At 41.8% G+C, this 27,906-nt stretch overlaps 1 protein-coding gene across 4 annotated transcripts in view; it reads right to left on the bottom strand.

Moving 5' to 3' along the window:
- Window positions 1–11,905: 11,905 nt before the first annotated feature.
- Window positions 11,906–27,906, bottom strand: part of dennd1a (DENN/MADD domain containing 1A) — a 119,031-nt gene continuing 103,030 nt past the window's right edge. For all 4 annotated transcript variants that reach the window (XM_086096421.1, XM_086096420.1, XM_086096422.1 and 1 more), the window contains 6 exons: window positions 27,167–27,238; window positions 27,015–27,071; window positions 23,784–23,906; window positions 20,260–20,324; window positions 16,461–16,695; window positions 11,906–13,225 (listed from right to left, as the gene is read on the bottom strand). In XM_086096421.1, coding sequence (XP_085952547.1) covers window positions 12,233–13,225; window positions 16,461–16,695; window positions 20,260–20,324; window positions 23,784–23,906; window positions 27,015–27,071; window positions 27,167–27,238 — 1,545 coding nt within the window. In that variant the 3' untranslated portion in view covers window positions 11,906–12,232. The remainder of the gene's footprint in view (window positions 13,226–16,460; window positions 16,696–20,259; window positions 20,325–23,783; window positions 23,907–27,014; window positions 27,072–27,166; window positions 27,239–27,906) is intronic.

Below are 27,906 nucleotides of genomic sequence, written 5' to 3'. Positions count from 1 at the left end.
TTTTATATCAAATGTAATATATGTTTGTGTTGAATTGAACAATGAAGAAACCTTAATTGTAACTGTACACTGAAAACATTTGGGTAGGAAATCAAAATATGAACTTGAGACATTCAACACTTAAGCTTTTATTTCCAGGTATTTATATGGATCAGATACATAACTTTGATCTTACTTTTTCATTTAATCAACCTTTTTTTCACGTATTAGAATATTTGACTGACAAATGTGTCGCAAAGTGTTTCCTAACACATTGGTTATTCAAACTAAGGTACTGCTTAAAAACAACCCTTGGGGCCTGACCGGGCACAGCCTGAAAAGGCAACATGGGTCCCCCTTCCCATGGGCTCACCACCTGTGGGAGGGGCCAAAGGGGTCAGGTGCGCATTGAGCTGGGCGAGAGCCAAAGGCGGGGGCCGTGGTGGTCTGACCCCCGGCTAATTAAGCTAGCTCTGGGGACATGGATTGTCACCTCTCTGGCAGAGAAGAAGCCCGAGCTGGTGTGCGAGGCCGAGAAGTTCCGACTAGATATAGTCGGACATGCCCCCACACACAGCTTGGGTTCTGGTACCAATCCTCTCGAGAGGAGTTGGACTCTCTTCCACTCTGGAGTTGCTCACGGTGAGAGGCGCACAGCAGGTGTGGGCATACTTATTGCTCCCCGGCTTGGCGCCTGTACGTTGGGGTTTACCCCGATAGGAGAGAGGGTAGCTTCCCTCCGCCTTTGGGTGGGGGGATGGGTCCTGACAGCAGTTCTGGGTACCCACCCTTTTTGGAGAGTGTGCTGGAGAGCGCTCCCTCTGGGGACTACTTCGTTCTGCTGGGGAACTTCAACGCTCACATGGACAATGACGGTGAGACCTGGAGGGGCGTGATTGGGAGGAAGACCTCCACCCGATCAGAGTAGTGTTCTGTTTTTGGACTTTTATGCTCATCATGGATTGTTCATAATAAACACCATGTTCAAACATAAGGGTGTCCAATTGTGCTCTTGGCACCAGGACACCCTTGGCCACAGTTCGATGATCAACTTTGTGGTCGTGTCATCGGATTTTCTGCCGCATGTTTTGGACACTCGGGTGAAGAGAGGGGCGGAGCGTTGGCTCCGATGGCGGCGGAAGATGCCGGTCCGACCTGGTAGACCCAAACGTATTGTGAGGATCTGCTGGAAACGTCTGGCAGAATCCCGTCAGAAAGTTTCAACACCCACCTCCGGCAGAACTTCTCCCTTGTCCCGAGGGAGGCTGGGGACATTGAGATCCGCCCGGAGTTCCGCGCCTCCATTGTTGATGATGTGCAAAATAACGTAACAAAAACACTGACGTGCGCACATTGGCGTTTACTCGTCAGATCCACAGAGAACGGAGCCGATGGACATAACTCTGTGGGATTAAATAAATAATAGATATCGGTGGAAACGAATTACGCTACACAAGCACACTGGAATAATTCAAAAGCACTTTATGCTATGTTAACACCAAAATAGGGGGAAGCGTTACCCCCATACAAAAATTGCATCCCCTGCCTGCCATGGAATATTATAACTTTTACCACAGAAAAGTGGAGTTTCTTTTCTGGCTTGTAAACAGATATTTAAACTTCAAAACATCTGGTGGAGTTTCTTTTCTGGCTTGTAAACAGATATTTAAATTTCAAAACATCTGGAACAAAACAGAAAAACAGTATCATTCAGTCGTCTGAGCTTTTTCTATTTATATCAGAGATTTCCTACTGTGTGCGTGGTCATTGAATGCACCTAAAGTCCACTGCAGTGCGAGTGCTTGCTTTACTTTTGCTTCTCGTCAATAAATACTTTTTTCTTGTTTCAAAACAAAGCCCACGTGTGTTTTCATGTATTTATTGAAAAACATGCGTTGCACCCGCAGGAGGCGATATAAATTTTTATGGGAGTAAGTGGCTGACCGTGTTGTTGCTCTCCAGGTGACAACAAACAGGATGCTGTGCGTGACGTAGTCCATTCCCGAAACGAAGCGAAATGCGAAGAAAGTTCAAATTTTTCAACTTTGGCGAATATGCGGATTTTTGCCGCACCGCGTCCTCCCACCACTCCAAACACATCCTCGGCGCCGCCTCACGCACGCGCCCGTCCGCGTTAAATTGTCTTTATAAACGCTCACTCGCGCTCTTCTTGTGTGGCAGCCTGGCAGGTTATTTAACATGGGGTTTTGACAGTTGCCATCATATTTTCGGACCAAAACATCGTTCCGGTCCCAAATTTTTCACTGGAACACAGTTCCAGACCGTTCCGGTCCACTTCGGCAAGGCCATTGAAAACGACTTCCGGACAGCTTTGAGGAAATTATTTTTTCTTCTTTTTTTTGAGAGAGCTCAGTATTGTTCATTAGGTAATCTTACCGATTCAACATATCATCATCATTGCTCTCTTTTTTTTTTGTGCGTATTGCGTGTGCGTGTGTATGCATATCTGCGTGCGTGTGAGTTTGTGCTCATTAATTCACCTGAAACCTATTAAAAATCCCATACCCTTCACCTATTCAACCAAATACTTCAGAATCCCGATAGTCGTGAATTTGTCAAGAGACCCGAGGAGTGATCAAAGAAAAGAGAGAAAAGTGAAATCCAGCACCGACCAGACACCACCTACTACCCACAGGGTTACAAACCAGAATCTTTCACCAACTCCAGAAGCATATACATTCCAACAAATTAGAGAAACCTCAAGAGACCAAAGGAAATACTAAAGAAAGGAAGGAAGGATAGATGAAGCAGAGTGAGATCCACAGACATCAGCATCCACCGATTCAGCGACCAGAGGAAGAAGCAGATTGTGTAGATGCTGGTGGATCTGGCATGCATGAAAAACCCTCACCAAAGACCAGGACAGGGCAAGCACAACCCCCCAGGGCCCCGCAGGCCTCGGCAGCGCCAGGGTACAACCCCCGGGCCCCGCGGGGGCCACCGGCCGGAGAGCAAACCCAGGAGTGCGGAGCGCACCCCACCGGCCCGCGTCCCCAGCCCAACGCAGCAGAACGGCACCCCACTGGCCTCCAGTCGCTTAATCGATGTTGTAAAAAAGAGTAAATCTAAAAGTCTGAGGTTGTTACAATCCTTCTGTTCTAGTTCCAGCCAACAGTTGGTATCTCTGTTGGGTTGTGCCCGTAGAATTATATATTGTAGCTGGTTAGGTATATAGAAGTACATAAAATTTGGTGCCTCTAGACCTCCTTTGCATTTGCTTTTCTGAAGAGTTGATACACTAATCTTTGCTTCTTCTTTTTTTTTATTACAGTAGAATTTTGTAACGGCCGAGTCCAGCAACTGGAACCAGTTAGATGTAGGTTTGAATGGAATCCTATAGAAAAAATAATTTATTTTGGGTAAAACTTTAATTTTAATGGTGGCAATTCGTCCTATTAGAGAAATAGGAAGATTATTCCAGCGCTCCAGGTCACTGTGAATGCTATCCAGAAGTGGAGTTAAGTTTAAATGAATTAAATCAGTTAATTTAGGTGAGATTTTATGCCTAAGTATTTTAAATTACCTATAATGTGGGTAATGTGGGTCCTGGCTTGCTGGGTTCCATGAATTTTCTGTAATAGGTAGTGGCGTTGATTTTGTCCAGTTAATAGAATAATCAGATAAATGTGAGAATTTAGTTATTAAGTTAGATACTTCCCCTAACAAGATAGCAGGTTCTTCTAAATAAAGTAAAATATCATTGGCATACAGATTAATTTTATGTTCTGTTACTGTTCTGTTCTGAGTGAATTCCTTGGATCCTTCTATCCTGGCATATAGCTAATGCAAGTGGCTCAATAAATATCGCAAATAATAAAGGGGACAATGGGCATCCCTGTTTTGTGCCTCTCTGTAGAGTAAAACTCTGAGATATAGTCCCATTAGTAGTAACTGTATTTTAAGGAGAATCAGGGAATATAATACTGACACCCAATGAATAAATGACTTTCCCAAAGCCAAATTTATTTAGAACAGCAAAGAGGAAGGACCAGTTAACTTTGTCGAAGGCTTTTTCTGCGTCCAACGATATAATAACCTTCTTATCATGTCGCTGTGACATACTAATAAGGTTAAAGAGTCAGCAAATATTGTTTGTAGAATGATGACCTTTATTAAAGCCTGTTTGGTCGCTATGAATGATTGTCGAGATTACAGTTTCTAGTCTAGATGCAAAGGCCTAAGCGATAATTTTAATGTCAGTATTAATTAGTGATATCGGACGGTAACTTGACGGAAGGGTGGGGTCTTTTTCTGGCTTTAATACAAGTTTAATTGCTGCTGTATTCATGTGTGGACGTATGTAACCATTAGTTTTAATTTCTGTTACTACTCTTAAGAATAATGGAGCAAGTATTAACCAAAAGTGCTTAAAAAATATGGCCGGATAACCATTCGGGCCAGGTGCTCGGCCATTAGGCATATTATCTAGAGCACTATAACAGCTCGTTTATAGTCAGTGGCACATCTAAGATATATATATATTCAGTGGATAACTGAGGCATATTTAAGCTACTGAGGAATGCCTCAATATGCTCAGGGTTAGGCTTGTTAGTTTCTGAGTATAGGTTGCGATAATATTTATAAAAAATCTTATAAATTTCTTCTGGTGATTGTATACACTCACCAGTTGTCTCTATAATAGGCGTTATAAGATATTTTTCCCGATTGCGTTGAAGTTGGTTTGCAAGAAATTTACTTGATTTGTTATTATATTCAAAGTTGTTGTATCTCAATTGTTGTGTTATAAACTGGTTTGCAAGAAATGTACCTGATTTGTTATTATATTCAAAGTTGTTGTATCTCAATTGTATTATAAACTCTGTCTTTTTGGATAACATATTGTCTAACTGTATTTTTGTATTTTGTCAGTCCATATTTGGTTATTTGGGTTTATTGCGTACTCATCCGTCAGTTGTTTAATTTTATCTTTCAGGTCTTTTTCTAATTTGTGATTCTGTTTCTTTTTATAAGATGAATATGATATAATTTTACCTCTAATTACCGCTTTCCCAGCTTCTCAGAGAAGAGATGGAGATAAGTTTGGAGAGTCATTTGTTTCCAGAAAGTCTGCCCACTCTTTTCTTATAATTTTGTCGAACTCTGCATCATTTAACAGTGAGATGTTAAAACGCCATGTCGGGAGTGGTTTACTGGTATAATCAACTTTTAGGGTGAGGAAGACTGGTGCATACCCAGATGGTCCTGTCTTCTCAGGATTTCACACATTTGATGAGAGCCCAGGCCTGTATCGACAATTTTCATCATAGTGGTAGTGCCACCTACTAGAAAAGGGAAATTAATGTTTTATTCTTTGATGTTTTCCTCGTAGAGTTACCGCTAATTGGATGGATGGATGGACCTCAAATTTGCTCAGATCAGTATTAAGACTTAGGCTAAATCACAATAAAATATGAATTTTGTGTTTGTTTTTTTAAATACTGTTGCCGTGGCCACATGCTGTTTGCCAAGAAGACCATATTGTTTTCAAGGCTCTAAATAAACATGAAAACTCATGAAACTTTACACACAAATTAGGCCTGGCAAGACATACAATATTTTATTGGTTTACTGTGCGATTTTCAATAAATGGCTTAGTAGCGCCCCTTACACATTTTTAACAAAGCAGCCCCAATTGTGTGTTTCACCAAGAGCTATGAAATTGGAGGCATATTTAGGCCCGAGACAAACAAAAAAGTGGCGCAGTCATTTGGAATTTTCTTTAAAATTTGACCACATTTTTTGGCTTTTTGTTGGAGCATCAGCCCGCTCGGAGTTAGACGGTTGTCCCTGGTTGGGCTCATCATTGCCTTCCCAACAGGCCGACGAGATATGAGTATCTATTGTCATCTCCAGACGTAATTGTATATCAAGTGATCCCCGGGTCTAGGGAGGCTCCGCTTTTGTCAGGTTTGAAAAATGAATAAGTTTAACAACTCAGAAAAAAATAACTAACAAGAGTCCTGGCTAAGATTTGAGCTGCAAGCACAATGATTTATTGACAGATATGCATACAAAAATAATACATATTCTGCGCAGAAGGGAGTAAGAAGTCTGTAGAACAAAGAGATGCACTGTTTTTTTATAACCTTTCTAAGATCCACGCCCAACACATCTCTTAGGGTGTAACTTCTTAAGATAACTAATTTTATTGGTCCACACCTTCTTATTTAGTTAATTATCCATATGGATTTCTTTTTGGCCACATTAACCATGACCTGGGGACTTTCCCACTAGGTTGAGCCTCCACCATGACATAACAGAATTGCTGACACAGCCACAGCTGTTGATCGTACATTTTGTGGCCCAGGTGTTTTCAAAGCCCATCTGGTTGAACCGGTGCACTGGCGCTTTCTTTTAGCCCATGAACAAGCGTTCGACGAGACACCCTTTGTTAGAAGGGCTATTAAATTATTTTTAACAAGCTACCGTTAACATTTTTGTGAACCAGTGGGTCAATGCGCTTCGTAAAAGTTTATCTTGCAGAATGTTCCAATACAGCCGGGCCTCAGGAAGACTACACTTAATCCTGAAAATTAATACAAAGTGTTAAACATAAGATTCTCTCAATTGACATATATATTGTCACTGAATACCTTTAAATTTGCATAGATGGCTAAATTAAAATACATCACTTTTATAGAGGCAATTTTTTAACAAATTCCTACACATATCATCTAAATGTCTTCAAACTTTGGGTGTTACGGTTTTATTTAAAGATGTTTAGGATGAAAAGTTCAGCTAAGTTTTTCATTTCGTCAAACCTGTTGCTGGCGACACTCTGTTTGCCAAGAAAAATTATGCTGATTTTAATGGTCTAAACGTGCATGAAAACATTAAAAAATTTACACACACAGCAAGCCTGGCAAAAAAACAAATCTATATTTATTTTTTTAATTGTGTGATTCTTAAATATTGGCTCAGTTGCTCCCACTACAAATTGTTAACAATGCAACCCTGGTTGTACGTTTCACTAAGACCTAGGAAAAGTGAGACTTTTCCTTTCCCACCTGTATTGCTGCATCAGCAATACCTGTGAATAATCTAACTCATCCAGGTAAGAGCTCAACTTGACTGTTCTTTTTGTATATGAAAATGTTTTGCTTCTAATACGGGGTGGCTTCAGCAGTTCATGCACACCATAGTCAAGCTTAGTTTATGTCTGATGAGTTAGGTCATTTAATTTTTTTTATTATTTTTTATTTTTTTATTATTTTGTATGTGGGTGAGTATGTGTATGTCCGTGCGTGCGTGTGAGTGTGTGTGTGTATATTTGTTAGTTCACCAAAACCCTATTAAAAAATCCCATACCTTTCACCTAAACCGAACACCACCGTCAGGAGACCCGAGGAAGGACCAAAGAAAAGAAAGGAAAGTGAAATCCAGCACCGACCAGACACGACCCACCGGGCCACCAACCAGAGTCTTTCACCAACCCCAGAAACATCTAAATTCCAACAAATCAGGGAGACCTCAAGAGACCAAAGGAGAGACTGAGGAAAGGAAGGAAGGACAGACGAAGCAGAGTGAGATCCACAGACACCAGCCTCCACCGATTCAATGACCTGAGGAAGAAGCAGATTGTGTCTGAGTTTTGATAGATGCTGGTGTGGTGGATCTGGCATGCATGAAAATCTCCACCAAAGCGGGGAGCCGTTGACCCCTGCCAGGACAGAGCAAGCGCAACACCTCAGGGCCCCCCAGGCAGCGCCAAAGGACGACCCACGGGCCCCGCCAGGGCCATCGGCCGGAGAGCAAACCCAGGAGCAGGAGCGCCCCCCACCCCAACACGGCCCGCGCCCCCAACCCAACGCAGCAGGACGGGGCACTGCAGGCCCGCCAGGCACCCCACCAGTCCACAGCCCCCGCTATTTTAAAAACAAATATTTTCCCCCTCCCTGTGTAGATTAAAAATCTGTCCACATTGCCTCGTTTGTTTAAAAAGATAAAAAAATACTGCCACCAAAATGCACACAAACGGAGAAGTGCGTTTTAAGCTCATTTATATGCATGCCAAGCCTCTAGTAGTCAGTAGTTAGACAAATACTGATCGTCTCTTGACGTCACTTCCACATTATGTCACAAGCACAGGCTGTCAGCGCAAATGACTTTTTTATTTTTTGAATAAACCAAACATGTAAACAACACACAATGAGTCATACATCATAGAGCATAGAGGATAAATACAATACAAAAAAATAAAAATACAAATAATAATAATAAAAACGTTACTTGTCTTTTAACAACTTTATTCATGCAACTTACAATAGCAAAAACATTGTGGAAGCTTTTAGGACCTGGGTGAGATCGTTGGGGTTTACTGTCCTGACGCGTTCTCCTTCCACTAAATGAAAAAAGAAAAACAAAACAACAAAAAAGTGTCTGGAGCCAACGCCACAGAAGGCTACAAGAAGCTAAAACCACCTGGCAGTGGAAAAGCAGCAGCCAGCCCGAAGAGGTGCTCGGCAGGCTTTTAAGCATTTTCCCCGCTGGCACGGACCCCGTGCTGCCTGGAGCGTTCTCCAGCCCGCAGAGCAAGTAGCAAGCGCGTTGATGCCTCGCAAAATGGGGCCAAGAGCACCGCCACCTGCATCCCAGGGTCGCTGGAGCATTCACCGGGTAAAAATTTAGCACGTTCCCGCTTCCATGGATGACTTCCAGGAGCGCCAGTTGCTTCCTCTGGTTTGCCGCCCGGGTAGGAGGAAGGAGCCCTCGGCCTCCTGGAGCCATCCAGGAGGACTTCCAAGAGACCGGGGATTTCCGGCGGTGGTTGTTCTCGTGGGTAAATTGTGAGACCATGTCGGAGCGGAATGTCGTGCAGCGACAGGACCGACATTGTTGGAAAGCTCTCGGGGAGCTACTACCACAATGCCTTCTGGAATAAAAATTAAACGACTTGGACAACTCACAACTCACTCGGCCAGTACTTCGATCTCGTCCAACGTGGAGCCGTGTGATTTTGCGTCAGACGAGCAGGTGAGCAGTACACCCGCTGTAAACAATGGCTAGAGTTGCTTGAGGTCGTGTGTGTGAGTGATGTGTGTAGAGCGATGACGTAAAACTCTGTTTACGACTATTATATGTGAACGTGGATCAGGAGAAAAACACAAACCTTCACTTTGGCTGGAGTTTTTCTAAACATTCGTTTTTAATGGAAAAACCCCTTAGAGATGTGTGGCCGACAGGGCAAAATGCATAAAAATATCTCCCATTTGCAACCCTTGTTACGTGTAGACAGGGTCTCATTCAATCCCAAAAATGTTTTTTAACTCTTTGACTGCCAGACGTTTTCAGAAAAGGGATGCCGTCAGTGCCAGCCGATTTAAGCATTTTGACTGATCTTTCAAGGTCCACAGAAAATGTTCTGTTTGGACTATGGAAACACACGTACTACCAAAGGAAAGATTGGACTTTCATCTTTGATCAGAAAAAAAAAGTTTGTTTCTACCTTATTCCGTTCTTTAGTAATCAACAATAGAAAATGGTTAGTTTGACCCAATTTCGCCTGTTTTGGACCAAAATACGGAGAAATCAAGCTTTTAGTGAAACGATATTATTTCATGCATTCTAGTGAATTTTACACTTCTTTTTGTCCATGAATGATGCCACAAACACCTAAATAGTGCTTTACTTCTATAAAACACTACCACCAAGAATGAAAAAGTGTTTTTTGATAGCAAAATACGTTTATTTACATTCAACAGTGTAACAATTTGACAACAATTTGGCAAACTATTTACAAATGTGTGCAACTGTGGTGCTATTTACAAATATGTGGATGTTTCAACGACAGTTTTTCTTTTTGTAACACTCTCCTGCGTGCAAAGAGACGCAACAGCATTTGCACAACAGATTGCCTCTTCGCGTGCAAAAGCTCCACTTTCTTGCAGGCCGTTTTTTCCAGGGAATAGCAAGTATATGCTGCAGTGTGTGTTGCCATAAAGTCTAATATCAGGATCATGCTACGGTTACGTTACGGTGATGTTACGTTGTGGCTTCCTCATGTCCTTCGGTTGCTATACCGAGTGGTAGATGTTCTGATCCATTTTATCCACTCCATTCATGGTGGCATCGTAGTCCAGAAACAGTGTCTTCTCCGTGATCAGACTGTACCCGCTCCTCCGATGAATATGCATTGGACTCGGGGTACTCTTCATTGTCCGATCGAATGTCCGCTTGTGCAGCTCCGCGTTTTCAGGCTTTATGACGAGAGAATAACGGCCGCGTCAATGCTTCCAACTCCGGCGTCAACCTCGGGAGTGACCATCATCATCATCATCAATGTGCATTGGTCGATGCTTTTCGACTACTCTCCATCGTCCGATCGAATGTCCGCTTGTGCAGAAGTACCCGGCCGGCTATTGTGCGCGTTTTCCGGCCTTAGCAGCGCTAGCCGCGCTTAGCCGGTGAGGCTTACTACGTGATCGTAAACACGTCAAGGCTTCCAACTTTGGCGTCAAGCTCGGAGTCATCATCATCATCATCATCAATCTGCATTGGTCGATGCCAACTCTCCATCGCCCGATCGAATGTCCGATTGTGTAGAAGTACCCGGCCGGCTATTGTGCGCGTTTTCTGGCCTTAGCAGCGCTAGCCGCGCTTAGCCGGTGAGGCTTACTACGTGTCATAGGAGTCGCGTCAAGGCTTCCAACTTTGGCGTCAAACTCGGGAGTCATCATCATCGTCGACATCAATGCGCTTTTTAGTATTGATTGATGCTTTCCGTCTTTGAAAAAAATGCTCAAGCGTGAGCTGCTTGTAACCGGTTGCTTGGTCAAGCCATTGTGGCTTGGATCAGCCATTGTCTCCTCAACACTCTAGCTCCGCCTCACGTCTTCTACTGACGCCCACGGTGGGCGGCCCATCCAACCTTGTGCAAAGAGAGTCATCGCTGCCCTCTAGGGGCCAAAACGAGTCTTTTACTATTCAGATATGCCTGATACTTTCAGCACAGCTGCCCAAGGCTTTCCTGCACTCGTTTTTGAAAAAAAAAAAAAAGAAAAACATAGGGGACGTCTTTTAACGTCCTCGGCGCCCTTCCCTAGGTTTATGCTAAACGTTTTATAACGTTTATGGCAGTCAAAGAGTTAATACTTTGTCCTATGCTCCGAAAAAAGGTATTAATACTTTTTATTATTATGTTTTTTTAAGATATACAAAAGGCTTTGATGCAGCTTCTGACCTGAAGAGGTCGCTTAAAGCAATGGTAGTTATTACAAAAACGGCCAGCAGGTGGGAGCAGAGTATAGATCAGCCATGTTGCAACAAGCTCTTTTTGCCAGTGTTTTCAACAGGTTTGTGAATAGTGATGAAACTTAGCTATATTCTAATGCTAATTGCTGCAAAACGAAAACAGATACAAATACACTTTTTTTCAGATGAAAGAAGAGACTCTAATGTTTCTTTTGGTAGGTTCAATGTTTTTATAGCAACAGAACACAATATTCTGTGGGCTTTGCCAAATCTGTTAAAATCCAGTAAAACAGTTGGGAGTGAAGGGGGTTGCTTCAGTGAAAATGGCTGAGAGTAAATGAATTAAGGAGGACGCTGCTAATATTGGTACATAAAAATGTGTAAATATGAAATTTATTGTTATATCCACAAAAATACCCCAGTTTTGTGTTGCTCATTCATGATACCATAGTGACCATATTACAGCATTGTTTTTACCCTTGCTATGGTGTTTGTCCTGCTAGTACAGGTACATAAAAATACACTGGATTTGCGTTGTTGTAGCCTTTTGTTAATAATCCCAAAAAAATATCAGCCAACACCCAAAAACCCCAACCCACAGGTTTTAGGGGATCTGTATTAAATGAAAAAAATTTAAACAAAGTGAATATTACAAATTATGTTCATTGACTAATTTTAACTGAAGTTGTTTAGAAATGACTATAACGAAGCAATGTTATGAGTGAAAATCTTTATTGAGAGTGAAATTGCTTTACACTTGCCAACTCCTATCATCATCATAATTTGCCAGAAACCAAATGAAAAAAAATAAAATTCAGTATTTCTAATGGATTTGAGATTACTAATGAGGTCAAGAAAGATTTAAAATTTTATATACTGTTGGTTTGATGTGGTGTGTGTGGTGTTTTTATGAATTTTTCATATGTAGAAACAGGATGTAAAAACAGCATCATTCTATATTTCAAGTTATTCCAAGGAGGATTATCATGCAATAATGAAATCATTTGGCTATGTCAAAGAGGATTAGGTCTAGGGAAAGGTTTTAGTCAAATGTTTCCCACCTCTTCTGAAGTGGATCTGTGCTCTTTTTAAGAGGTGTAGTTGGTCCAATCATCGTCAGGAAATCGCCAAAAAGATCCTGAGTTTTCTGGTTGTCTTCTTCCATTTGGAGTGGCCTTGATAGTGTGTTGGGAGCAGTTCTTGGGACAGGCATAGAGTATGTCAGTCCTGAAAGGGCACGATTGCTGGTTGATGAGTGAGGCAGTGGGATATCTGAGGAAGAGTTGCCCATTTGATAACTGGGAAGAAGAGTGGAACTGTCAGGCAATTGCTGTTTGCAGACCTCTGAGAGTGCAGGGAACGGCTGTGGCTGGGTTGGCTTGTGTAGATAAGGACCAATTGGTGGTTCATCGACTGTGCTGAAAGGTGTTCTCCTTGCATATTGCATTTGAGGGAGGGAACACTGGACAGGCTGCGGAAAGACAGTAGGTGATATGTGATAAAGTGGCTGAAAAGGAGGCTGGATCATTTGGTAAGTGGGCATTGTTGTTTTGTAAGATGTTGGATGTTGGAAGATGTTGGAACTGGTTCGTGGAGACTTGTTAATGGGGTCGAGAAGGCTTATCAAATCCATGTGATCCTCTGCAACATTGAAGATGTCTGAGGTCTTACTCAGGGCTTTCCGAAATTCTTGACCCCCTGTTTTTGTCCTTTCCTCATTGGAGGATTTAGATTGAGACTGGCCGATAAGTGGCACTAACACAGTTCCAAGTTCAGCGCTTTTCCTTCCGTGAGGACGAGGTATGATAATATTGCCTTGGCTGGATGAGTCCTGTGGTTCAAGGCCTGTACTATTACTGTTGTGGCCATTTTTCTGCATGAGATATTGAGCTGATTGAGTTTTCTTGCAACTAGGAAGTTCCCAAGAAGATATTTCAGTTTGATCTGGTTCTATACTCAACAGCTTGCTGTAAGTGTTGGGGAGCTTCAGGCCCGGAAGGATTTGTGAGTGTTCACTGAAATGAAGGTCCTTCCGCTGCAAACACAAAAATTATGTTGGATTATGCTTGTTTGTTTATTGTTTCATCAGTCAACAATCAATGCTTACATTTAAAAAAAATACGTGTGCCAACTTAGCAGCATTACCATATGATGCTGACATATGCATAATCTTATCATGTGACACAATATCAACATCTTGAGATATCTAAGTAAAACACCAACAACAAATGCACTGGCATCAATAATATTGCTCCAGTTATTCAGTGTTGAGCAATTGTGTGGCTGGCAGCGTGTTGTTAACCTTGCTTTGAAAGCTAAATTCTCACGATATTTGTGAGTTCACAAACTCCCGAGAATACATCTCGTATACCAAGCCCGCTGATTTTCACCGATCCTTACACTTTTTGTGCTGACCAATCACAAGTGGTATTGTGTTTAGGATTTGCAGCTGTGACAAAACCAGGACATGCCGATGTCGGGGATGTCGGGACTCATCTGTATAGATTACTGGATAAGCTGTTAGCCCATACACGCCATGTACAAGCCATTGGAGCCACAGGGCGGTCATTTTACCACTCCCATCTCAAGAGCAGAGTACTGTATATACTATACGTATATATACATATTAGACATATACAGCTTATAGGCTCTTAGTATAGGGCCAGGGGTGGTCACTATTTTTTAACAAGTGGACGGTATGTGCTGCTTTGAAGACCCCCTTTTTCTTTTATCACTCAGTTCCATTAATCTATCCTTTTACTACTGCTTATTGGGTCGCAGGGGCAGCAGCTTTACGAGTGAAGCTCAGACTTCCCCTCCCCCCAGCCACTTCAGCCAGCTCCTCCGGCGGGATCCCTAGGCGTTCCCAGGCCAGCCGAGAGACATTGTCTCTCCAGCGTGTCCCGGGTCATCCCCGGGTCCTCATGCCGGTGAGACATTCCCGAAACACCTCTCCAGGGAGGCGTCCAGGAGGCAATCAAACCAGATGCCCGGGCCACCTCAACTGGCTCCTCTCCACGCGGAGGAGTAGCAGCTCGACTCTCGCTTCTCACCCTATCCCTAAAGCCACTATCCCACTGAGTTGCCGAATGTTGCGAAAGTTGCGTTTTGCCAGAGTTCGACAGGGTTCGGAAATTGGTCGGAATATGCTGCATTTGTGTTCGGAGTTATTCGTAGTTGTCACCATTGTCGCAGGAATCGCGAATCCATTTTTTCACCAACATGCGCATTTGCTCGTAATCCCGTCGGAATTCATCGTAATTTGTTGTAAATGTGTCTGATAAGTTCTTTCCGAGGTCACATTCATAAATTCACTCTGATGCCCATATACTACGTGAGAGAGCGTTTGTGTTGAGGCGTAGCGCGCTATTTGGAGAAGTGCGTCTCTGCCCCAAACAGCACACGTATTGAAATCATATTTCAAAAAAAAAAAAAAAAAGCGAGCTTGGAGACATGTGTTGAACATGTTTTTTAGTTTGCTTTTCATGTTTTACAAGTGCTCAATGTGCCCTAGCCCGAGCAGCACGGACATGAGTTAAGTGGGTGATATTCCTCCAAAACGCAACAAGATGTAGGCATACAGTGGTATCTGACTCCGTGACAAAAAAAAAGGGTTAAAACGATTAAGTGTCAAAACGATGAGTCACATACCATGTACGCTGTCATATTGGACTTTTTTTGTGCAGCGCGTCATCGCTATGATGTGGTGTGCAGGGGGACAAATGGCCCTGTTTATTTCGGACTTATTTCCTGGTCTATATTGTCCTATAAAAATGCATGGCATCGTCAATTATTGACATTATTTAGATAGCACTCCTACCGACTCAGGTTCCTCCTTTGAGGAGGAAAGAAAGAAAAAGCAGTCAACTGCCCCGTTATGGTGGCATTATGACTGTCACCAAAATGTATGCGCCTACATGTGCTAATGATAGTCTGAAAAATAAATATTAGAAGTTAACACGCATTAATAATATTAATATTATTATTATTATTATTCACGTCGTGATGGCTCCCGGCCGCTACAGACACAAAACATTATGTCACTTTATGTCCAAAAAACGACTGATTGTCACCAAAATTTATGAGTAGCCTACATGTGACATGTGATAATCATAGTCTGGAAATAAAAGAACAGAACTCGCAATATTTTTTATAATATTTGAAGCGTTAAGCATTATTATTATTATTATTATTATTAGGCATTGAATGTACGGCAGCGCTTCCTTCTTAAATATTATTCAAAATATGGCAAGCTTTGTTCTAATATTTTTAGACTATGATTAACATATGTCTGCACATGTACTCATACATTTTGGGGACAACCAGTCACGGTTTTCTTTCATAATGCCACAGAGGACCGGTTGCGCACATGCAGGAATTGGCTGTCGCGCGCTCCACTCCAGTCACTTAAAATTTTATTTTTTTTCCCCCTTCCTTTCTCTAAGGAAGAAACCTGAGATGGAGCGATATCTAAATTATAGCAACTTGACAACATCATACCCATTTTATAGCACAATTAGACCAGGAAATGTCCAAAATGAACAGGGCCTCATGACGGCGATGACGAGGCTAATAAATCTTCTAATAAAAAGGAAACAAACAATAATCATTTTAATCTGTTGTGTGGGTCAATTTGACTAAAATTTTAGGTTAATTCGTGCGTTGTCTCAAATGTAACTTTTACATCCCAAACACGTCGCAGATATGTCTCAAAAAGACAGTGACGACAACCTCATATTTTGCAAATTCAACATTCGCAGCGTTCAGCAATGTTCGTAATTCAGTGGGATAGGGGCTTAAGGGAGAGCCCAGACACCCTGCGGAGGAAACTCATTTCGGCCGCTTGTATCTTCTTGTTTTTGTTCTTTCGGTCATGACCTACGGCTCGTGACCATAAGTGAGGGTAGGAACCTAGATCGACCAGTAAATCGAGAGCTTTGCCTTTTTGCTCAGCTCCTTCTTCACCACAATGGACAGATACAGAGTCCGCATTACTGCACTCAGTTCCTTGGAGCCCAATGTTAGATTTGGCAGAGGCATCTTTTGTTGAATTACAGGTGTATGTCTTTCATAAAAAATACACAAAGTTTCCTGCTCGAAATCGGCTGGCACTCTATGGGTTGTCATTTTGGATAATGTTTGACAGTAAAATAGTTAAAATTACTAAAAAGACATAATGCCAAGAAAAAATACTTGGCAAAAGTATAGTCTGTGCTAAAAATTTAACTCATTAAGTTAAAATGAGTGATACAAGCAAATATATCTCTGACCTGACTTGTGAATTTTGCTTGAAGTTTTTCATAGTCTTGCAGACTCTTCAGGTTCTCAAGACTTTTAGCCAAAGGAAGTGGTTGGCTATCATGCTCATCCGGGCAGTTGAAGAAATTAGCTAGTATGCTGGCATTGGAGAGGCTCTCTGGAAGTGGGCTGGGACTTTCTATATCCAAATTTGATTCATGTTCTTCTGTCCACTCAATCTCTCTTAGTGAGTTGTACCGCTGTGGCCTGTGGAGACAAGAAAAAAACCCAACAACAACCTGAACAGCCAGAAGTAATTCCCCTCCGTACCTTCGGCGGCGGTAGTCATTATTCCTAAAAGCAACCGGCAACCTCTTTACGGGGGGGATATAAAAACGTAAACAACTCATACCGACAGCGGCGCCAGGGTAAATGCGGCGGCCAGCTGGTGAACAAACGGGCGCTGGAACAAACTTCGTCCCCTTTTCGTTCCCGAACGCATGAATGTACTCCGTTGTGGCGTATCCTGGACCCTGTCAACTCCTGGCTGCTACCGAATGTCGGTTCACCCGAAAAGCTTCGGCCGCGCTGCCCTCCGCATTTTGGACGCGATGCCGACCTCCAGCTTTCACAAGGAGCTTCCTCGAGACCGCCGGACGGAAGAGCCATGCACCCCTGCTGCTCCCACAAGGATCGCACTTTTAAATGCGCGGTCATTGACAAACATAACATTTATTTTGAGGGAGTTTTTCCTTTCCAACAACTTGGATTTCCTCTGCCTGACGGAGACCTGGACTGTCGCTGGTGAGTCCACCGCTATGATTGAATTACTACCGCCTGGCTGTGCTTACTTGGACGCTCCGAGGACGTCGGGCCGAGGTGGAGGAACGGCGACTATTTAATTAAATTTTTATTTTTATGTAATTACAGCTTTGAAGCCACCTTCTTTGAAGTCGGCCAAACTGTCACTGTGCTGTGCTGTGTCATTTACTGACCTCCAAAATACAATAAGGACTTTTTAAACGACTTTGCAAATCTTCTTGCCGAAATCATGCTGAAATATGATCATATCCTCTTTATGGGGGACTTTAGTATTTACGAGTGCTGTGTTGAAAAAATATAAAGTTGTGTTGAGTTGAGTACTGTTTATCCGCATTGTCACTTGCTCTTCTTGCGCTGTGCACTGATTTGCTTGCTGAAAGCCAATCACAGTGATCAAACGCCCCCGACGCCGATTCAACAGGTCGAATTTGCCAACAATCATTCGACGTCATTCGGCTTCATTAGTAGGTATGTGATAAAAAGCAACATTTGGTTTACTCCTGTGTCTGTCTATACAACCAACCACACAGCAAGATATGACCATTTTATAAGATAATCGATTAGATAAAGGACTTTACGCTGTACGAGATTCGATTGGTACAATACAGTCAAGTGGCTCTTTTGCCGTCCAGCGTCCCGGAGGGGGCGTTCCCATGAGGGCTGTGACGTCACGTGCAAAGGTCAATAGGAAAATCCTAAGAGTGTTATTTAAAATGTAAATTGCATGTACATTTTACATAATCATTTTTATTCATATAAATTTGTTGTTCATAACTGATTATTTGTAGGGTTGAACATAGATGACAGGTCAAAAGTTTAAACTGGGAAAATGTATAATTTTAAGGGGAAAATATGTTGATTGTAAATATCATGGTGCCAACAAATCTCAAAAAAGTTGGGACAGGTAGCAATAAGAGGTTGGAAAAGTCAATTGCACTTATAGAAAAACAGCTGGAAGACCAGTTACCACTAATGAGGTCCATTGGAAACTTGATTGGAGTATAAAAAGAGCTTCTCGGAGTGGCAGTGTTTCTCAGAAGCGAAGATGGGTAGAGAATCACCAATTCCTCCATGTTGCGCAGAAAGACAGTGGAGAAATATCAGAAAGGTGTTTACCAGCGAAAAATTGCAAAAAAGATTGAAGTAATCATCATCTACAGTGCATAACTTCATCCAAAGACTCAGAGAATCTGGAACAATCTCTGTGTGTAAGGGTCAAGGCCGAAAAATCATACTGGATGCCCATGATCTTCAAACCCTTAAACGGCACTGCACCGCAAACAGGAATGCTTACTGTAAGGGAAATCACAGAAAAGGCTCAGCAATACTTCCAGAAAACATTGTGGGTGAACACAATCCACCGTGCCAGCCGCCGTTGCCAGATGAAACTCTACAGTACAAAGAAGAAGCCATTTTTAAAGCAGACCAAGAAGCGCAGGCGTTTCTCTGGGCCAGGGGTTATTAAAAATGGAGTGTGGCAAAGTGGAAACCTGTTTTGTGGTCAAACGAATCACGATTCGAACTTTTTTGTGGAAAACTGTGGCACTATATCATACTGACTAAAGAGGACAAAGACAACTCAAGTTGTTTTCAGCACTCAGTTTATAAGCCTGCATCTGTGATCGTATAGGGTTGCATGAGTGCGTGTGGCATGGGCAGCTTCCACATCTGGAAAGGCATCGTCAATGCAGAAAGGTATATTCAGATTTGAGAACAACATATGCTCCCATCCAGGCATCATCACTTTCAGAGAAGATCTTGCATTTCTCAACACGATAATGCCAGACCACATGCAGCACCAATTACAACATCATAGATGCGTAGGAAAATGATCCAGGTATTGAAATGGCCAGTCTGCAGTCCACTTCTTTCACTTATAGAGCACATTTGGCGCATCATAAAGGGGAAGGTGCAAGCCCAAGATAGTTGAACAGTTAGAGAGATGCGTATTAGACAAGAATGGGACAGCATTCCTATTTCTAAACTTGACTTCTCGATCCCCAGACGTTTGCAGACTGTTGTAAGAGGGGATGCCTCACAGTGGTGAAAATGGCCTTGTCCCAACTTTTTTTAGATTTGTTGCCGCCATGGAATTTAAAATCAACATAGTTTTCTTAAAATTATACATTTTCTCAGTTTAAACTTTTGACCTGTTTTCTATGTTCTATTCTGAATAAAATATGAAAATTTGGCCCTTCCACAATTGCATTCAGTTTTTATTCACAATTTGTATAGTGTTCCAACTTTTGGGGAATTTGGTTTGTACTACAGTTACAATTTACCACTTCAACATATTCAACTTTTCATGTTGCATAAAACATGACATGTAAACACTGCACTTTTTAAAAACTGCATTTATCAATAAATAAATTCAATATACATATTTAAAAAATAAAACTTCGATCGCCAATCATTAAACTCACACATGCTTAAGTGTAGGCAAAGTAAAATTATACCTGCTTATATGATGTAACATTTTCTGATTTGATTTAAAAAACTGCTAGCATTCTCTAGCAATCCTTGTGCAACGCTCGAAAAAAATTCCAGGGCATGCTATGAGGCCACAACAAAATAACATATCCGCTCTCCTGGGTTTAAAGGGAGGAGAGCGCAGGTGCGCTCCCGGCTTTAACGGTAGAAGCGCGGTCACGCACTCCCAGCCTTAATGGGTTAAACTACAAAATGGACACTGTATTAGCTGCCCTATGTAATTTGCCCCCAAATGTAAATGTAATGTAAAATAGTATTTTTATTTGACCATTTAGGACTGAAACATCTAACTAGTAGATTAACACCTTAGCTGTTCATAATGGGCACTCCTGCAAGTGTACTCTGGCGAATAGTTTTCGGGATTCAGGTTCGAATTTCCAGTCCTCTGTCTGCAGATGTGATGACGTGTACGGGAGAAGGTAGTGTGTAGTTTCATTTTTCTGCCTCACGTTACAGTAGTGATTCTAAATTCAATTATCTGCATTGGGCAACTTTAATATATAATTTAAGATGGCTTACTGGTCGTGTGAACTTTCCAGACTTTCATTACTATCTTTTTTCTTCAACAGCATGGGTGAGTGTGTCTGTAAAAATAAAACAAAACAACATGTAAAAATAAGGAGTGAATCTTTTACAGTACCAGTACTTCATTCAAAATTACACACTATGAAAAAATAGGAATATCAATACAGTCGTCTTGTTACAGATGTTGGATGGATGAATGGATAGACAGCCAGCCAGGCAGATTTTTTGTTTTTACCGTGAGAGAAATTATGGTACCATAGCAGCAATACTCATGCTATATATACAAACATAATATTCAATTATTGTGTATATAAAGTACATGGTACAGTGCCATCCATAATTCTTAGCACCCTTCCTTAAGATGTATTTAGCTTCTAATATATTCATTTCCCCCCAAAATAACATAGGACCAATATTTTAAAAAAGAGGAAAATCCAACCTTTAATTCAAGTGCAATCATTCAATGGAGGAGAAAAATATAGAGAAAGAGAAAATATAAAGAAACATTAAGAAATTATCCTATTGCATAAAATCATGTGTGCCTCAATTATTAGCACCTGTGCAACCCCATTTTGCCAACAAAACAATGCCTAATCTTCTCCCATAATGTTTCACAAGATGTGAGAATACAGAAAGATGGATCTCCGACCATTTCTCTTTCCACAATCTCTCTCTAAATCATACAGCGACCTGGGTCCTCTGCTCTGCACAGTCCTCTTTAGCTCACTCCACAGGTTCTGGGGACAGATGGCCATAGAGCTTGATTCTGTGTCTGGTGAATCATTTATACAATATTTCTTATGAGAGTGTGCCTCTGCAATATAAATTCTATTTATTTGAAGGCTTTTATCAGTAATTATGGATGGCACAAAAAAGGAGTCAAACTTAATATTTGTTTCGCAAGAGTATATGTGTTGCCTCAACCTGAGAACGGTTATGAGTGCCATCTAAATTATGGCAATACTTGACGTCATACAGCATTTTTATAGCACAGTAGACCAGGAAACAAAACCAAAATGAACATGCCATATTACTGCACGCAACACCTCACAATGATGATGTGGACTGGATAAAAATGTCCATTTGTCATTATTTTGATACTTAATCGGCTTAAACCTTTTTAAACACACTGCCTAATAGAATGACGGAAAAAGATTTTTGAGTCTTATGTCACTTTAAAGTTCAAAGGGTAACTCAACAGGAAATTTGACTCTAGCTCCACCCCCTCACTAAGATTTGAAATTTTAATGCACCACACAAACACACTTGGGTGGGGTTACATACACAGTGTAGGAGCAGAGTTCGCCAGTCGGCGAGCTGCTGGAGGACGGCGGGGACTGGGGTGTGGTGAGTGGCGGGTGAGGGTGGGTCGTGGGGGGAGCGGGGGCTGTGGGCCGTTGGGGTGCTGTGTAAGCCTGCTCTGCCCTGTTCTGCCGCATTGGGCTGTGTTGGGGGCGCTCCGGACTCCTGGGTTGGCTCTACGGCCAGTGGCCCCTGTGGGGCACGGGAGGTTGTGGGCTGGTGCTGCCGTGGCCTGGGGGACCCTAGGGGGCTAACCCTTGTCTGGCCGAGGTCGACGACTCCCCTCTGGTGGAGGTTCTCATGCATGCCAGATCCACCACACCAGCATGTACTAAAACTCAAAAATAATTTGCTTCTCCCACTGGTCGCTGAATCAGTGGAGGTTGGCGTTTGTGGATCTCACTCTGCTTCATCTATCCTTTAGTCCTTCCTCTGGTCTCTTAATATCTCCCTAATCCTGATGGAATTCAGATGTATCTGGGGTTAGTGAAAGATTCTGGATTTGTAACTCTGTGGGTGGAGGCCGGATGGTGATGCCTGGTTAGTGTTGGATTTCACATTGCTTCATCTTTCCTTCCATTGATCTTTCCTCCGGTCTCCTGACAACTTCACGACTCTGGTGGGACTCTGAATTATCCGGTTAAGGTGAAGGGTTTCAGGTGAATTAAAGAGCACACACAAGCACACATGCACACAAAAAAAAGAGGAAAAAAAGGAGAGCGATGATGATATGTTGACGCGGGAAGGCTGCCGAATGAATAATACTGAGCTCTCAAAAGGAAAAAAAAAAGATTTGAAATTGGAGCTCATAGGGGGTGTTGCCTGGAGGACCATTTGGTTGTGAATGGGGAGAGAGTTGGGCGTGGTCTGGCTGTGATTGACAGCAGCAACACGCTAAGAAGGCATTTAAGGAGGCGTGTACGAGACTGAGCAGGTGGGTGGCGGGGGCGACTACGAGTAATGAGAGGACAAACAGCCAATTTGTGTTCATCCCCGTGTTTAACCTTAAGATGGCACCAAACACACTGTTTTTGACCCAAATTCAAGCTTTCAACAAACATGCACAAATGTCAACATAATGACCAGCACATGTAGACAGCATTTATACACCAGTTTATATGCAAAAAAAAAGTTGATTTAGTGCTGAGTCACCCTTTAAAGCGACTACAAACCCTAAGCGCCTTCATTTCCATGTACAGATCGTCGACGGAAAAAATGTCCATGCGTAAACACCGAAGTGGCCAAAAATGGGTTCTGGGTGCCGCAAAGGTTTTAATTATATTAAAGCAATAGCTGCTCGGGTCCTAATAAGAAAATGATCCTAAACATAAAGCTAAATCTAAAGTGGAATGTTTAAAAATAAATATATAAAGGTGTTTGAATAGCCAAGTCAAAGACCAGACCTGAATCCAATTGAGAATCTGTGGAAAGATCTGAAAGCTGCTATTCATAAACGATCTCCATCTAATCTACCTGAACTAGAGCTGTTTTGCAAAGGAAGAATGGGCAAAAAATTCAGTCTCTAGATATGCATAACAGATAGAGACATACCCCAAAAGACTTGCAGCTGCAATCGCAGCAAGAAAAATGGTTCTACAAAGTATTAACTCAGAGACGAGAATATTTTTTATACATCCAACTTATCAGGTTTTGTATTAGTAAAAATGTTGAAAATATAATATTAATTTTATCTGCTTCACGATTGTGTCGTACTTTCGCAAGGCACAGTACTTGACCAATAAAGATGGTTCTGATTTGTTTTACACTTCTCAGGCCTCAGACCAGAGCGGCAATGTATTTGTTTTCAAGCTATTTTCATCGCTTTAATTTGGTTCATGCCACGTAAAAATAACAAAGTTGGGGATGGACCATTAGTATTGATTTGTGTGTGTGCGCGTGGGGGGGGGTTACCATATGTGCACAGCACATATGAGTTTTCCGCTGGACAGCAACAATATACACAGTGTTGTAATACCTAAACTGTAAACCTGAGTTGTTTGTAAATACCCACCAAATAAATCTGAAAGTCTGCAGTTTAAGCACAATTTGTTTAATTTCAAATCTATTTGGGTGGTGTTTAGAGCCAAAAGGATGAGAATTGTGTCAATGTCCCAATATTTATGGACAACTCTGGGTTTTAGCGCGTTTTCAAGAGGAAACCCTGGAAAAACATTTTATTTTTTAAATGTAACATGCACAAATGTGAAACTACATACCAGTCCAAACTGCCAATTCCTTCTGTGTTCATCCAATGTCTGCAGTGGCCCTTCACTCTTGTCTCCAATTGCAATGAAGTCATTGTCCCCACCAATCGTTCCTGATCCATTATCTACATTTTCCTGCAATGTGGAAATAAAAACTGTTACATATATATATATATATATATATATATATATATATATATGTACATTCAATCTGATAATATGTACATTCAATCTGATAATAATAGGCAAGATGGCAGCTGGTGCTGCACAATGTGCCCCAACTCCTTTTACAAGACTTAAACTTAAATAATGGTAAAGTAATTGTAGAGGACAAGCTCTTAAACTTCCTTGTTGTAAAATCGAGGACTTTGAGCCAAGATGAAATCGTCTTGTTGGAGGTAAACACATTTGACACTCGAGTGGATTGAGGCATCTAAGAAAGTTTGATTTGAATTGTGTCCAACAACGCAGCGTAATATTTCGCACAAGGGAGACCAAAAGGACGTTAATAACATCAAGAGTTGCCTGAAATTTTTAAATGAATGTGGGGGAAATGTCCCGCAATTTGTATCCCACTACTTGGATGACTTGCCCCCCATGACTTTCTCAAACATGGATGTTTGCGGCTTGCTCAAGAGAATGGAGCAGCTTCAGGCGGACGTATGTGCGATGCGGAGCACGCTAAAGGCCCAATCGGATGTGTGCGCCGCCGTGTGGAAAGTCTGGAGAGTGCTGCTGCTGTTGCGATCGTGCCACGGCGTGACGGCCTGGCTGTAAGTGGACCAGCAGTGCTGGATGCCCCCTGGGGCGCCGGCCCTTCCTGTGACATGGCGGCTGCTGGAACCAGGCAGGTGACAACGACCGATGGTGGTGCTGCTGCTTGTCCCAGCGAGAGAGCTGTTGTTATTGTCGGACTGTTCCCAAAACAATTCGCTAAAGTATATTACAGTACAATACAGTATATTAAATAATATGTATATACTGTTAATACACGTTATGTTCTGTTTTACTAAGCTTGAGATTTCCGAGCGTCTTTGAATGCATCATGCGACTCGCTGAGGGGAGGGATGAGTTGAAAGTAGGAATTCAGTCTGTCCTATTTTGGCACCGGTGACCGTGTTTGTAATTCATAATAAAAGGTGAGAAACAACTACCATAATTTCTGGACTATAAGCCGCTACTTTTTTCACTTGCATTCGACCCTGCGGCTAATACAATGGCTTATGCACCAAATCACGAGGGGACGCACTATAAAGGAAGCGCAAGAACGCCAGGCAAAGCAAAACAAACCAAGCCCAAATACAGTAGGAGAGAGATAACGAGAGCGAGACATTTTGCGCCTTCATTATGGAAAAGAAACGGAGAAGTGCATAATATGCTGCAATTAGTTTAAAGGCAATCGACCTGTTCGATTCTGATACTGACAAAGAGGAAAGGTTTTTTTTGTTTTTGTTTCGAGAGCGACAACAAAAGAGAGTGAGTTATTAGCTATTCTGGGCCTGTTTGGTTCCACCACTGAGGAAGACGACTTCAATGGTTCAGGTAATACGGAGGAGGAGGACGATGGCAGGAGAATTACCAGTAATGACTGAATGCTAGGGTATGCTTCGTTATTTTTGTTACAGTAATGTATTTTTGTACAGCTGTGTAATTAATGCACCTGTACTGCTGTGTTACTGGCGAGCACCTTTAAAAACGGATTTCATTTAGCCATTTGATGTTATTGTCTCGTCAAGCGCTGTAAGTTTTGGTCTGTTGTCATACTGTACTACTACTGTGACTGCAGGACGTGCGCTGTAATATTTGTGCATCTCACGAATGCTGATCAGGTGTTAATAAATGAGACGCTCTGTGTTCCCAAACAGTCAGACAATCCCCTCTGTGGTAGCGGAAACCCTTATATACCATTGCGGTAACAATAAAACACCTGCGGCTTATACATGGACCAAAGTGGAGTATTCCCCAAATTTAGCTAGCGCGGCTTATAGTCAGGTGCGCCTTATAGTCCGGAAATTACGGTAATTTTTTTGTGTCATATATGGCTGACAAATAGTGTAGCGTACAGTAATTTGTTTTCCGTTCAGTTAACAAGTAGTTTTTCTCTCCACAGTCCAGACGTATTAATTTGCCAAAACTTTTGCTGTGTAAAGTTGGGTACACTTCGCTATCAGGTTAGGTTAGCTTAGCACTTAGTATTGGCATGTTGCTGCGATGGACGTAGAAGAGGAGCTCATTCTGCTCTGTTAGAGAAAAAAAAAGGTTTGGACATTGCTCGTCAGTCGGGTGTCCAGTGTTTGTTACGTTGGCTGCTAAATGCTATATTGGTTGACAGTTCAACAGATGTAAACACAATACATTCACCAGATATGCCAATTTGCTCGCCATTCTCCACGCCAGCAGCTCCTTTTTGGCTGGGTGCTGACAGAGCGCAATTATATTGTCTGATATTGTTTACATTTCATCATACTGTGGCATAGTAAGAAAAGCAACTCCACATGTTTTGCTGCTTGAGTACCTAGCCAAACTAACTTGTCGTTGCGAGCGCCGACCTTAGCCTTTTTTTGTTTTTAAATCTTTAAATCGCTCCACCTTATATCCAATTCCTCCACCCCCTGCATACCTGCCCGGTGCCTCAGATCAGCGGACCAGACGCTCATTAAGGTCACAAGGACTAAGCAGATGCTCAGAGGGAGTCAAGCTTTTTCTGTTTCCGGTCCCTCTTTTTGGAATGACCTCTTGCTTCACGTTAAGCAGGCCCCCTCTCTGTCCATTTTTAAAATTCGTCTTACAACATATTTGTATTCTTTGGCTTTCGACTTAGCATGCGATTCAGCATTGTTTTATTGTTTATTGTGGTGACTATAAATGCAATAATTTGTTTTAACTGTCTGGTTTTATATGTCAGATTTGTACTTTATGTACAGCACTTTGTATGCAGCTATGATTGTTTTTAAAATGCTCTATAAATAAAGTTGAATTCTTTTTGACTCAGTGCACATAACTTGGAACACTGAATTTTGAGTAATTTTGCTTTGTCAACAACAAATACCGTTTTCATGGTGGTTTTGCGCAATAAAATCCCCATTATAATGGGAGCATAAGAAATAATTGCTGATGCTAAAAAGCATTAACTCAAAAACTACTGACAATTTGGGAAAATGAACCAAATAAGTATTTGACTAATAAGCAGTCACAGTGTATATCCTGTATGTACAGTAGATGTCCCTGTGTTCAGCTACTTACCTTGTGCTTTAGCCGGCTCTTTACTTCCTTGATGCCCATTTTGGCATGGTCTTTAGCCTGTCAATAGAAACATACATGCTAGAACCAAACAACACTATTTTGAACATAGTTTGAGTTATTTTTAAAATTATTATTACTGAGCATGCACTCACAAATTTGTAAACAGTCTTCATGGCTGGATTTGCTTTGGTCTTCACTGTATTCAAGATAGCCCCACTCCCTTTCTGTCAGGAGACATGAGAAGATTTAAAAAACCACTTGCATTTACAAAGTGTTGTTTGCAAGACAGAAAGAGGGTCAGGGAAGTAGGATTCACAAGAAAGGATACCATTTTATTAAACTAGAGCTGCGAGCAGCTATGTAGGGCCCTTGAAGCCCGGGCCACTTTTTGGGGTGCAGTGTTCCCTCGCTATAACGCAGTTCACATTTCGCGGTCTCGCTGTTTCATTGATTTGTTTTAGTCCAATTTTGCATGCATTATTTTTTAGTTATGTACCTATTTTATGAAGATTTATGAAGGTTTGAACATTGAGAATGTTTAAAGAAGAGAGAAACGTGATTAAATGTAAATGCCTCGTTGAGAAAAGTGTGTAAACTGTGTGGTGAGATGTTTTAGAGCCTTAAAACATTTATAATAAATGCAAAACATAAAGCTAACTACTTCGCAGATTTCATTTATTACGGGTATTTTTTGGAACCTAACCCCAGTGGAACACAAGGGAACACTGTACTTGCACGTTGGGGTACTGACACATTAAAATTATTTTCTTTTTTAAAATAATGGCACAAAACTTTGTATGTATTTTTTGTTTTGCACCTGGCCTGATGTGTATTCAAAATCGAATCAGTTTTCATACATGTTTAGACCACCCATATTAGCAAATATTTCTTG

The sequence above is a fragment of the Leptonotus elevatus genome, chromosome 15 (genome assembly GCF_054856555.1).
Source record: "Leptonotus elevatus isolate MCC_2025b chromosome 15, RoL_Lele_1.0, whole genome shotgun sequence".
NCBI classification, from domain to species: domain Eukaryota; kingdom Metazoa; phylum Chordata; class Actinopteri; order Syngnathiformes; family Syngnathidae; genus Leptonotus; species Leptonotus elevatus.
Note: the sequence above shows the minus strand (reverse complement) of the source record. Positions and strands in the feature narration are given on the sequence as shown.